The sequence below is a fragment of the Telmatherina bonti genome, assembly GCF_933228915.1.
Source record: "Telmatherina bonti genome assembly, chromosome: 11".
NCBI classification, from domain to species: Eukaryota; Metazoa; Chordata; class Actinopteri; order Atheriniformes; family Telmatherinidae; genus Telmatherina; species Telmatherina bonti.
This window is the reverse complement of record NC_136629.1, coordinates 12,548,038-12,562,043: the sequence shown is the minus strand read 5'-3', so window position 1 is coordinate 12,562,043 and position 14,006 is coordinate 12,548,038. Positions and strand designations below refer to the sequence as shown.

The following is a 14,006-nucleotide window of genomic DNA, read 5'->3' as shown; positions in this document are numbered from 1 at the left end:
GTTTTTTGCAAGTCTTTTTTTTTTTATTTCAATCAGGAAAAAACAACACAGTAGCCAGACCATCATTCTGCTGCTATAATGCCCAAGAAGACAAGTAAAAACATCAATAAAAAATATATTAAAATGACAAAAATTTATAATGGTTCATTTTTACTTATTTGAAAAAAATCTTTTAAATTTTAAAATTGTGAAACAAAAATTACGATGTTCAATTTTTCTATTTGGTTTTCCTGCCCTGATCAACAGCATTAGAAATGAATAACTATATAAAATATAGTTGAGCAAACGTAACATTTTCTTCTTCAAAGGGACACCTAGGCATATATCTTACACTATAGTGCAAAACAATGAAATTTGTTTCATCCCTCATATCTCTGATATTTGTCCTTTAAATATTATCAACATAATGAAAGCAGGAGCTTGATAGTGTGTTGTTATCAAGTTCCACATTGTGACTCGTTCATGTTGTGTTAAATAAACTGTGTATTGAAGAAGGAATGCTGTTTGTGGCAACTGAAATTGTTTTTTGGTTTTTTTTTTTTTTTTGCTGTTATTCTCTTATATTTATGATTTTAAAGTGCCTCTATGATGCACATTTCAGTCTAATTTGTTTTAATATGCAAGTCCAGCGGGGCAAGAAATAATTACGTTTTTTTTTTTTTTTTTTTTTACAAAGCCCTTCATTCTTTTTGTATTGATCTTCTCAGATCAGCCTCTGACAGAAACAAGCCAACAGAGAAAGCTCCGCCCTCTGCCTGTCTGTCGCTGCGTCTGATTGGTCAACTGCCAAGGGTACTTATACTGAGCAGTGAAGGTGGGCGTGGCTTTCTTCTCATGAACGTGCACAACCTGGAGAAGATGACCAATTACTGAGTCCCTCCCACAGGACGTCACTAAAATTTCAAAGTAGAAAAAAACTCTCTAAAACCAATAGTTTCTGTCGTCATAGAAACCGGACGAATAGTGTGCTGGAAAACTCACGTGTTTAGCTGATAAAAAACTGCGCCGCTCATATGTCTGATGAGTATTCAACACGATAACACTGTAGGAAGCTCAGAAAACTAGAAATAGCATCATAGAGCCGCTCTAAGTGTTTTGTCCTGAAATGAAACAGCATTCGGAAACACCAGATGAATTGAAGATCAATACATAGTTATTATAAGAACACAGTTATATCTAACAGCCTCCAAACACCACAAAGGCTCAAAAAATGCTTCCACTTACCAATCTGAAGAGGGTCTTTGACAGCTCTGATCCGATAAAGCTGCTCTCCGCGTTGGAACTCATCAGGACTCCCATTGGCAAGGCAGGAATACAACCTGCAGCAGAGTGACAAACATGCTGCTCAGTGGGAGAAGAGGAACACAAAGATGAAGATCTGTAGTAGCTGCAGCTAATTGGGAATGTTAGGAATGATGCACACTGGGGATTTTAATAATACAGAGGTTGTTTATTTAATAAACAGAAGCAAAAGAGGTAGATGAAACCGTTACAGAGGACCAGAGTTCACCTGACGGTTGTTCTTTCGGCAACCAAATTCAATTATTACCTAATCTCATAAACCTATTTTTTACCCAACAGAACATAAACAACTGATCAGATGTTGAAACTGGGACACTTTCATGGAAAATACGTGAATCTGATGCAGCAACACGTCTGTAAAAAGATTTACAGGAGCAAGAAAAGTAACTGAAACAAATCAGAAACAAGTGGAGGAACAAATGACAGCTAAAAGGGTCAACTGGCAACCGGTCAGTCACATGACAGGTACAAAAGGAGCATTTTAGAAAAGCAGAGTCTCTCAGATGTAAAGATGGACAAAGATTAGCCAATCTTGGACTCATCCAAACACCAAGCTGGCGGTATTTCACAGAACAGCAATCTAACAGTTTCAGGAGAACCTGAATATCCCACCATCTAGTGCACAGGTGTCGAACTCCAGTCCTCGAGGGCCGGTATCCTGCAGGTTTTTGTTGTCTCCATGCTCCAGCACACCTGACCGTAAACTTGAAAACAGGTTGACAAGAAGCTGCTGGTGCATTTGATTTGAATCAGCTGTGCTGGTGGAGGGAAACAACAAAAACCTGCCGGATACCGGCCCTCGAGGACTGGAGTTCGACACCCCTGATCTAGTGAGTCTACAGGCCCAACTGATTATGAAAAATATAACAAATATTGTGATTTAATCTTTAAAATTACAGCTTTCATGCAGAAATTTATTTCTAACATGACTGGAAGGATCATGTTAGAAAGATTAACTGTAAATGTAAACAACAAAACACATAATCGGCTTTACTCAGCAACTTCAAGATGCAGCATGCGGCCAAAACACTCAAGTTTCTTCTGGAACAGTTTTCTACTTCGTCCTAAACAGTCTGATGTTTTTTTATCCTGTTTCCACAACACTTCCTACTGTCCTTTTATTTTATTGCTGGATTACACATACCGGTGATCACAGCCAAACAATGTCGGAGAGTTTGTGTCTTCATCCAGCTGGAAATCAGGCAGAAATCCCAGTTTTTTAAACTCTCCAAGCGAGGTGACGACAGAAATACTGGTGTTGTTCTGAGAATGTCATGTCCATCACAGAGACACAGCTGAACAAGCTGAATGCCACTGTAGGAATTTCTGAGTCATATTGTGTCCTAAAATGGATCAAATATCCTCTGAAGGTTTTATTAACTTCCCACCGTATCTCAGATCTGAACTCTGGGAATATTTAAAGTGAGTCCACTCAGTAAAACTCTCTTTATTTACTTTAACTGTTTCCTGTAAAACTGTCTCAGTCGTGTCTACAGAACTGACTGCAGCTGTCACAGGATGTTTAAATAACTGTGCACGGGAAGTAGGACTGAAGCAGAGGGCGCTGTGAAACCTGAAAGCTGCAGGTGTGTAACCAGGATCAGGGACAGGCAGAAAATGAAAGTTAATCTTCCTTTGCAACTGGGTAATTGTTAATTAACGGTTAATAATCCAGCATTAATGCATATCATCACCCCATGATTCAGATAATCAGGAGGAATTTCTGTGCTTTGTGGACAAGATTAGAGGTCAAACCTGAATGCACATGTGAATGGGACATAAATCATTCATATTCTATATTGCTTAGCGCAATTCAAGGTCGTAGGCAAGCTGGAGTGTATCCCAGAAATTAGTAGGCGAAAGGCAGGGAACACCGTGGACATGTCGCCTGTCCATCACAGAGCCAACAAACAACCTCACACTCGACTGAGTGAATTTAAAGTGACCAATTAACCTAACAAGCATGGGAATGAAGGAAGCCGGAGTACCCAGAGTCCACGCATACATAAAGAAAAAACTCCACACAGAAAGACCACTGTTTGAACCCCTCCCCTCTTCAAACCAGCGACCTTGGTTAGCCGCGATGCTAACCAAACACCAGCGTGTGGCTCACATAAAGGTATAATATTTTAGTTTCAACATCTGGTATGTTGTTTATGTTCCACTGGGAATAAAATGTGGGTTGATGAGATCTGGAAATCTCACAGAGTGTGCCAACGTTTCTGGAGGGTTGTAAATCACATTTTGCTAATTATGTTTAGCCAACGGAAATACAAACTGCTGGTTTATCTTGACGGAGGAGATCCATATCCTTTAAGCGATTGGTTTATTTGGATGTGTAAATAAAGAATTATTGATCAGTAGTAAAGTCCAGGTTAAGACCAGATGGACCAGCTTCCACCTCACCGTTCCACCTCAGTACTTTCACACAACACGATAAGCAACAAAGGAATGTCGGCAAATGATTTAATTAGAGTTCCTCTTCAGTCCTGCCGTCTCCTTGGAGCCACGCTGGATGTACTTTAACGTTTCAGTGCCTTTCTCACCTGATGTCCTCCTCGTTTTCAGGGAAGCTCCAGAAGGCGATGCGGAGCTGCAGCTGCTCTGGGACGGGAGGGTAAACCTTCTCCACCACCTCAAATGGGATGTGGAAAGCCACCTGCTTTGCTGAAAGCTCCACCAGTGGAATCACCTGACCATCTGGGAATGACCAGAGAAACATCAGAGGGTTAGTCCATCACTCTAATGTCACCTTTCTAAAAGCTGCAGGATGAATGTAACACTGCAGGGTGAGAGTTTGACCTCTAAGCACAAAGTACGTTGACAGCACCTTGATAACTACACTTCTCATCAGAAGGGCCAGTGATGTTCTTATTTATATCTGAGAGACACAGAATTGCATAACTATTATTATTTGGGCTTTTTTTTTAAAAAATCTGTCCAGCATCACCACAGAAGAACGATGGTCTGACTGATGCATTGTGTGGAAGAAATGTACTTTGCTAAGAGGAGGTTCCAACTGTTTCTTAATGTTGAATTCTTTATTATTATTATTATTATTATTATTACATTTATTTAATAGATGTGCTTTTGATATTTCTGCTTATAACTGCTGGACTGGACAGACAGTAGAGGGAAAAAGTAGAAAAAGAAAAAAAATAGAAGATAAGAAAGAGAGCAAAACCAAAAAGTAGTGTCTTCTATGCCTGTAAAGAAACATTAAGCATCTAAAGCTTCTGTGTAAACAGAACAGACATCATCATGAGCACCTGTGGAAGAAAAACTGTAAAAACCATGAACATCTATGAAAACAGCAGCCACAAGTGTATGTGTGTGTAAGAGCTGCACAATATATTGTTTATTGTTAACGTAGGAGGCAGATGCACCTGATGTTCTCGTCAATTTCAGGGATACCCAACACACAGGTTGGTTTATTTCTGATGGCAAAACAAACCTTTAAGGTAAAACGCGATTCATGTTTGCACGTTATGGAATGAAACATGTACTCAGGACCTGGCACTATAAAAGCAGGCAATAAAAGATAAGAATGACTCCAATGAAGATAAAAACCATACAAACGTTCACAATAAGAGGGAAAATCAGTGCAGGTTTATTAGCAACAAGACAAGAGGATTGCTGCATAATTTAACATACTGTTCAGATCATCTGTTGAAAATTCCTGGATATTTTCATTTCGCAGGGTTAGAAAAAAAAAATTGCAATGTCAGTTTTTCCCAATAAGATGCAGTTCTAGTGTGTATGTGCATGTACAGAGGCATGGGTGTGTGTCTACATGTGTGTGTCGGCGTGTAGGAGTGTGTGTACACTAGAGATGAGTTGTGTTGATTGATCAGGCAAATGCAACCGCACCCCTATGAGGATCAGGGGCATATCAAGAAACCAGCAGCCAACCATAGACTGTATATAAAAAGATGGGCAAAGCCTCCGTGAGCTCACCTGTAGGTTTCTTAGGAGCTGAATTGAAGCTCGGTGGGCGGTTCCTACCATCGCCATCTTGGCAGGGGCATGTTGTCTCGCCCGGAAAATACAAATATGGGCAAAGAAGTGGAAATGAGAGGGGGGCTGTGAGCGTCACGGTGGATGATTGATATCGAGCGAACTCTGAGCTGTCTGTAGCTAAGAGTTAACCGAGCTAACCCGGAGATAAGAGGAGCTAACCAGCTAACGGAGGTAAGCGGGCTAAAGCTAAGTCATGTTGTTAACTGCCTTAAAACTGTGGTTGTTCTGCGTTCTTCTTACTTGAAGCAGGAGATTGGGTACCTGTCAATCAAAATGACACACCCCTAAATATGCCGAATTTTGAGATTATATTTTTAACATGGGAGTCTATGGGGATCTGCTCTGTTTTGCAGCCAGCCTCTAGTGGATGAAGGGGGAACTGCAGTTTTATGCACTTCCGCATTTGCTTCACTTTTAATGGCCGCTTGCAGCCTATGCAGATCACAGAGCTGAAACCATTCCCTCACGGGACGGCCACACACCGTAATACGGAGACAGTCAGAACCTTTTGTGACTATTCAAGCTACTGGACAAGTCTGTTTTCCACTTTAAGGCTGGAAGTGATGTGGAATTATCCGTTCTACCAGTATAACAGTATTGATGACCTGGGACTTATGAACTCTGTAGAAAGCTGTAAATCTGTTTCAATATAGTTGTATTTCTTACTTATTAAAGTCTTAATTTGTTGATATTCCAGGAATTTGCACTATTAATTCTATATTGTAAAGTTCATTCATTCATTCATCTTCTGAACCGCTTAATCCAATTCAGGGTAACGGGGAAGCTGGAGCCTATTCCAGCTGGCTTTGGGCGACAGGCAGGGTACACCCTGGACAGCTCGCCAATCCATCGCAGGGCCTTACTTTGTAAAGTGAGTGTCTGAAATTAAATAAATGTTTTATTTTATAATATGTGATATAAATGCTTCATTATGTCATCTCAAATATATTATCCCACTGCGTAAAGTTCATAGTTTTTTTTTTTAAATTTAGCAGGAAGTTAGAGTTGTTCCAGATGGGTGTTAACTTACATGGAATAAGCAAACACACTTTAAGAAAACTTCCTCCAGGCAAATGGCAGGTCAGAGATGACCATATCTCACATAATGCTTGTTCTACATTAAGCCATGGCTCATCTAGATGTCTGGTTTAAGCCAGTCTGAGATGTATTGTAATCTGTTATGAAAAAGTGATGGAAATTAGGCAAGTCTGAACCACCACTGTTTTTAGTCCTTTGAAGTGTTTTTAAACTAATATGTGGTGGTTTGTCTTTCCAAAGAAATTTAGTGATGTAAGAATCCAATGACCTAAACCAGGTGGAGGGAGGTTAAATGGGAATCATTGAAAACCAATAACTGACTTTAGATAGAAGATATTTTTATGGTGGCAACTCCTCCCATGAGTCATATGAGGAAAGACTTCATCTTCAGGTGTTTTTAGAAGATGGACATCATTTAGCTTAGTTGACTTTGTTAGCTCTGATTGTACTGCAGTACCAAGAATATTATGAAAAGTGCATCTTATGGGTAAAATATTAGTTTTAGGTCAACTAATGGAGTAGTCAGACTGGTGAGAATTTATTAAGTGTGATTGTGTGACAAAGAGATGATTGAAAGTTTTGAAGGAAAAGTAATACATCATCAGCATAGAGGGTGATCCTATGCTACATATTTCTATAGTTGATATCTTTATTTTATCTATTGCTAGGCATTAATTACTAGGCATGTTTATTTGTATAGCACATTTAATCTACCAGACAAATCATAGTGCTTCACATGACTATTAAAAGCATTACAGATGGTGTAAAGTAAACACAACAGGTAGCAACAAAGAGCAAAAATCAATATAAAATCATTAATTCAATTAAAATGAATAAAGCAATATTAGTTAAGTTACTGTGCAGATGTCATGCATAGATGAATGAGAAAAGAAATGTTTTAACCTGAGTTTAAAAGTGTCTACATTTGGTGAAAGTTTAATCTTCATGGACAGTTTCTTTGACTTGATTGCAGCACAATGGCTAAATTTTGCTTCTCCGTGTTTAGTCTGGACTCTGGTCTGGTTTCTGGTCTGGACTAGTTGACCTGAGTCTTTGGCTCTTAGAACTCTGCTTTCTTAATATTCTCTGAACGTATCACAGATGTATTCTGGTCCTAAACCATCAAGGAATTTGTAATCAGCAGGGTTTTAAAATCTATCCTGTGACTGATTGAAAACTAGTAAACTGGAAACCAACATAAAGATGTTAAACTTTTTAGTTTATTTGCTACAATTACTATATTTATGTTACCACTACCATCATTGCTAGTTCAAAGTGTAGGTGTTTAGTGGGCCGCTCTGCAGCAGGGCCGCCATGTTAGAGGCAGAGCGCTGGTTAGACAGCATGGCTCCTGGGCCACATGACATCATTGTCACCTTGCATGCATTAAAGGGCCATTACAGCACTTTTATAGCATATTTGACACTGTTGTTATACAATAGCATATGACAGCGCTTCTTCAGTTTCACTTCACTTTATTTCAGTGTATAGAATTTGTTACTTAGTCGGTTATAGGTATGTGCCTTATTTGTTTTATACGAATAAAAGCTATACTTCTAAAAAACTAACCATATGTAAATATGCACATGTGTGGGGGTATGTACAACTGCAAGTTTATATGTAGGTGTATGATGTGGGTATGTACATAAATATATTTGCATATGTAGATATCTAAGAAAGTATAAATATATTGATAGGCGTATGACCACCTATAATGTATATATGTCATTGCTTTGTCTCTGTGAGTGTATGTGGGTATGTATATGTGTATGTATGTATGTATGTATGTATATATGCAGATGTGTACATGAGTATGTATGCGTACATGTCTATATGATTTTTTGCATTTTGTTATGTCTTTTCTATTAAAAAAAAGAGGAACAAAAGAAAACTCACTATTTAAAGGATTATTTTAACAACTGCAAGGAAGAAAAGATTAAAATTGTAATGGGGGGCAGGAATACATAGCATTGCTTCGTCCTGCTCCTTTTCGGACTCTATAATAAATGCTACTTTTTTAACCTATTGATTAAATTGTGTTATTTTGTCTGAAATAAAGAAATATCTATCTATCTATCTATATGTATCTTTATATGTTTCCTTTTCTTTCCTTTCTGTATTTTTTTTAAATAGAACCACACGTACAAAAACATTAAATAAATCTTCATACTAAAGACATCCAGTTCAGTCCCTTTTTTGGAACACCCCGCAGTAGGTCAGATCCATACAGCACCCATTAGTACCTTCACTATGTATTCATTTTGTGTTGGAGCATGGAGACAACAAAAACCTGCAGGATACCTGCCTTCGAGGACTTGAGTTTGACACCTGTGTGTTAAAAGACCGCTCCAGTAATCCAGTCTACTAGAGATAAATGCATGGAGGAGTTTCTTCTGGCCTATTTGGGAGACTAAACTTAATTCAGTAGATGTTTTGGGACTGATAAAAAGCTTCTTAGTGAAGCTTATATGTAGCTGCTGAAAGTTCAATAACTGCAGTCATCTGGTGACAAAGACACGTAAAGTTGTGTAGTTGTGTGATCAGAACCAAAACCTAACTTAAATCTCAATCTATCTTAATCTTTCGTGATTTTGGGAAAGGCATCTCCTCTTTGGCTTTATTAAAGGCCATGTTTTGACTGCTCTAACAATCATTTGAGATCAAATTGCAATGTATATGACCCCTGAAGTGAAGTGAGTTTACCACCCCTCATATAAATACCTACATGACAGGACAGTAGCCCTCCAAGAGTAGGGCATCCTTGAATAAAATTATCCATGCCAGACTACTTTGGTTGTAGAAAAGACTGGGATGAAGCCCAAAGTCATGTGGAGAGCAGAATAACTAATCGTTTAAAGCTATAGTTGGTAATCTTGCTCAGAGACATTTACTCTGGGTGAAGTGGTTCCTCGTTCTGATAGTAGTCTATACATTCCGTAATCATTAACAATAAAAAATACAGTTAGACCCCTCAGTTTACTGTAAATCTTCAAAAACTCTGACCAATCAAAACATTCGGAATGAATATAAGTTGTTCATTTCTTATATTTTGTAAGCTTCTACTCCCGGCTCCCCTCCTCCCCCTCCCCTCCCTCCATACCTGATAGACACACCCTGCATATAAACAGCATGTTAGGATGAAAATACAAAGTCGTGAAGAAGAAACTCGGAAGGCAAACATGGCTGAGAAAATGCAGGAAGGATTTCCCGACCCGGCTTATGTTTATTTGCCTCCTCCTGCTAAAGAAAATTGTTGGTGGAAATACCTGCCAACTAGATAAGCACTCAGTGAGCCCTAACCTTCGTCATGGCCTTTAAAAAGTTTCTGGATCCAAACGGTGATCCGGATCGCCACCAAAATTAAGTAATTTCCTCCTTTTCACATTTCCAACTAAAAGTCTATAACTTTTAGAGTTATCTTGAACACAAACAGATAAACGGCGGTAAAAACATTACCTCCTTGTAAGAAAAAAGGCTTGGATCACCCAAGGAGCAAAACCAGAGGGGGAGGAGCCAAGACAGGGCGCCACTTTCACATCTTGCTAACTCCCCAACATTACCTACCCTAGCTTTAAGTTATTTTTGTTTCCTACATCCAAAATAATATCTTCATCTTTATCCATAGATCCACTGACAGGAAAATACTTGATTACGGTGATGATTTTAGACGTTTACAGTGATTTAATTAATCTCTTCACCAATGGTGGAGGGGCGGGTTGGCACTGTGATAGCGTTTCCAGACACTTTACCTGCGAACACATCCTGTTAGAGACTGACTGAGTGGCAGCTGTCAGACGCAACCAAGCAACATAATCACACCCACCGCTTGACAACAGGCCCGTCGGGAAAATATTCGGACCCCCGAGATCCGACCGTCTTTAACCCATTACAGAGTCTAAACTGCAGCGTACGAGCAGAACTCCCTAACTGGTCCCGCCTCCACCTCTCAGACTCTCCATACCGATTTAAACAAACAAGACAGAGTGAGTTAATCATAATGCAGCTTTCTGTCTGTGACCAAGAAAAATAAAGAAGAAAAACAGGCAGACAGAAAGAGCAGCTGAAGCAGTGCAGATGGTGCAGAAGCTAACTTAGTTTATAGCAGCTTAGTCTGGCCTCATGTTGTCATCAGATTGAATGGAATTATGAATAACTTTCATATTTCTCATAAAAATGAAAGCTGTCCAGTTAAACTGTCAAGACAATAATGTTAAGTTTTAGTTTGTTAGTAAGAAACGTAAATAATCCATTTTTAAAATTTAAGTTTTAAATATTTCCCATGTTTTTATTTGGCTTCATGCTTCTGAAAACTGCATTTATTTCTTTACATTGCTTATTTTAGTTCATTTAAACCTAAAAAGTCATGATACAAGCCACAGCTCATAGTTTAGTATGCTGCATGAGAACCATGTTAAATCATACTGATCCTCTTTAACCCATTCATGCATGAATAAAAAAATAATGCAACATTGTTTTAAATACAATATTTTGCCTCTACAGACATATGCAATGATCCTTTGCTTATTATGGATGTTTAGTATTTATCATGATTTATTATTTATTTCAATGTATTCTATAGAATATCTAGAAATAAAACATAATCATAATTATATTATGTAAAATATTCTATAAAATAAAGCTGTATCATTTTTTCCTGATTTGTCACAAAGGCAAACTTGTGTAATTACATTATGTTTAATTATATCATATATTCATTTACTCTCCAGTGAGTGGAAACATGTTGGATGACTCACTAACATCCACTGAAGTGGTTTATTTACAAAAACACCGTCTTCATTCATGAATATGCAAGAAAAAAGCTTGTGAACGGGTGTCCACTGTAGGGCCACTTTGCATGAAAGGGTTAATTACATTTAAATAGAAAATAAAGTAGACAAATAGTAGTTGCCAAGAAAATCCACAAATTAGAGGAATTTAATGTATTAGCATAAAGATTTTACTCAAATGTTCCTGTTAATAAATAATAAAATAATAATAATAATAATAATAAAATATCCTAATAAAAGGCAATGAATGCTGGGTGTAGGGGGTCCCTGTGAAATGCTGCTGAGGGCCCAGGAGACAAGGCTTACCTCTGCAGATAACTACAGGTGAGCTATAACGTCAGACGGGAGAGTGTGTGGATTATATTTAGGTGTATTGATATATTATGATTTTAATAAAACAGGTGTGTATGTGTGTGTTTCCTTGGTAACGATACAGAGAAAATGAGCCCATAATTCTGCTGATCACCATAAACTAAACTGCTTCATGTCTCAGCAGAGTAGTAATACTCAGTACAGCTGTCTGTAAAATGTATTATTATTATTAAATGTATTATAAAAATGTATTATTTTTACTTTATCTGCACAAGTGTGTGCATACAAATATCTTTTCGTCTTCCACAACCATCCGCTTTCCAAATACTGAAGCGCTGCATGATGAATCTCAGTACCTAAAAATCTGGGGAGTTACAGCCTTGTGGTGCGTTCAAGTCCCTGGTGTTCCCAAAGAGGTGGCCCACTGTGGGCTCTTGAGCAGCCCTCAACCCAACTTCTCCCCAGTGGGGAAACGTGCCCGCTCCCCCTGCTCTCTCAGATCCACATTTTTCCATTGCGATAAATAAAAAGTGATTATTATCATCATCATTGTTACGTTGTTGTTACATCTGGACTATGTAACTTCCTGAGCTTATAACTCTACATTCCTGACTCGTTTCAGGGCGCAGTGACACTTATTGCCGCGTGATGTTGCAGCTGGGTTTCGCTTTAAAGGTAGAGTATGTAAGATTTTCAATATTTTCAAAATAAATTAACTAAAAAAAATAACTACAAGCATAGTCTGTCCATATTTGATGCATTATTAAATTACAAGTTTAATTAATGACAAAGACCCTTCTTGAATGTTTTCTGACCAGTAAAAAAAAAAAAGTACATTTTTTCCACCAGTAGGGTGAGTATAAGCCCATTTATTGCAGAGCGGCTGTGAGCTACAGCTCACAAGCGATTCCTGCCCTCATTGGAGCTGGCAAGGAGGAGGGGTGAGGGGTCAGTTTTGCTCATTACTGCCAACTTGTGGTTGTTTGTGGAGGTAGCAGTTTTGTGGTTTTCCTCACGACCTGGTGTTTGCCACCTGGTGGTGGAAAGAATTGCCTTGAAATCTTACATACTCTGCCTTTAAACACTGCGTCACAGTTTAGTGAGACACGTACGCCACCACAGAAATGATCATGAATCCATCCTGGTCGCCCCACTGGAAGCTTCCAGGATCCGCCACTGAATTTCACTACACAAGTCTTTACATTTCCCTTTGATATGTGCTTGAAAAAAAGAATTATTTTTGTCCTGTTGAAAAATTAAACAAGACTGTGTAAATATTCATTCATTCATTTTCTGAACCGCTTAATCCAATTCAGGGTCGCGGGGAAGCTGGAGCCTATCCCAGCTGGCTTTGGGCGACAGGCAGGGTACACCCTGGACAGCTCACCAGTCCATCGCAGGGCTGTGTAAATAAACAGGATTTTACATATTTGACCAGAGACTAAATCTGTGCAACAACAAATTAATCCACTTCAGTGCATCTCCTGCTATTATATACAGGAGCCCACCCCAAGAATGTTAAGTTCATATTATCCTCTTCTCTCTCATAGTCTGTATATAAAGAGATGGACATAGCCTCCGTGACGTCACCCATAGGTTTCTGAAGAGCTGAATTGAGGCTCGGAGGGCGGTTCCTACCATCATATTGGCAGGGGCATGTGCGTCATCTCACCCGGAAAATACAAATATGGGCAAAGAGGTGGAGCTGAGAGGGGGGCTGTGAGGTCATGGCGGATGATTGACATCGAGTGAACTCAGAGCTTTCTGTAGCTAAAAGCTAACCGAGCTAACCTGGAGATAACAGGAGCTAACCAGCTAACGGAAGTAAGCTGGCTAAAGCTAAGTCACGTTGTTAACCGGCTAAAAACCACAGTTGTTCTATGTTCTTCTGACTTGAAGCAGGAGATTGGTACCTGTCAATCAAAAGGACACGCCCCTAAATATGCCGAACTTCAAGATTAAATTACTTTTAAACGGGAGAGTTAGAAAAAAATCCCCCCCCCCCCCCCCACAGTTTTCATGAAGATAAACCTGACCTATTAACCAAAAATGGATTTTTGAACCAGGCTGTAAACATGTTTATTTCTGCTGTGAAGTTGGTCTTTTTAACATGGGAGTCTATGGGGATTTGCGCTGTTTTGGAGCCCCTAGTGGATGAAGAGGGAACTGCAGTTTTATGCACTTCTGCATAGGCTTCACTTTTAACCGCTGGAGGCTCTGTCCATCTTTCATATACGGTCTATGTTCTCTCTATATGGCGCACTGCGATACCCCCCCACATTTGATATCAGCCGCCATCAACTGGCTGTTGTTAGTTGGCCGCTCTCCTCCACTGCTTTATAAGACTGAATGATGAATCAATTTTTAAACCGATACCACAATTTAGAACTTTATGATTAGCAAATTGCAAAGAGTGCAATTAATTTACATGTTCCACAGCGCCTGATCCAAGTTTAAACCTGCAAATCCGCTTGCTTCAGATCTACAGCACCAGTCAGAAGTTTGGACACACTTTACCATTAAATCCAATGAATGAATGTGTCCAAA

At 39.0% G+C, this 14,006-nt stretch overlaps 1 protein-coding gene across 1 annotated transcript in view; it reads right to left on the bottom strand.

The window, feature by feature from the left end:
- The window catches only part of zswim8 (zinc finger, SWIM-type containing 8), a 50,681-nt gene that overhangs the window by 33,631 nt on the left and 3,044 nt on the right, over positions 1-14,006 (bottom strand). The window contains exons 2-3 of the mRNA XM_079249291.1: positions 3,849-4,002; positions 1,225-1,319 (exon numbers count right to left, since the gene is read on the bottom strand). Coding sequence (XP_079105417.1) covers positions 1,225-1,319; positions 3,849-4,002 — 249 coding nt within the window. The remainder of the gene's footprint in view (positions 1-1,224; positions 1,320-3,848; positions 4,003-14,006) is intronic.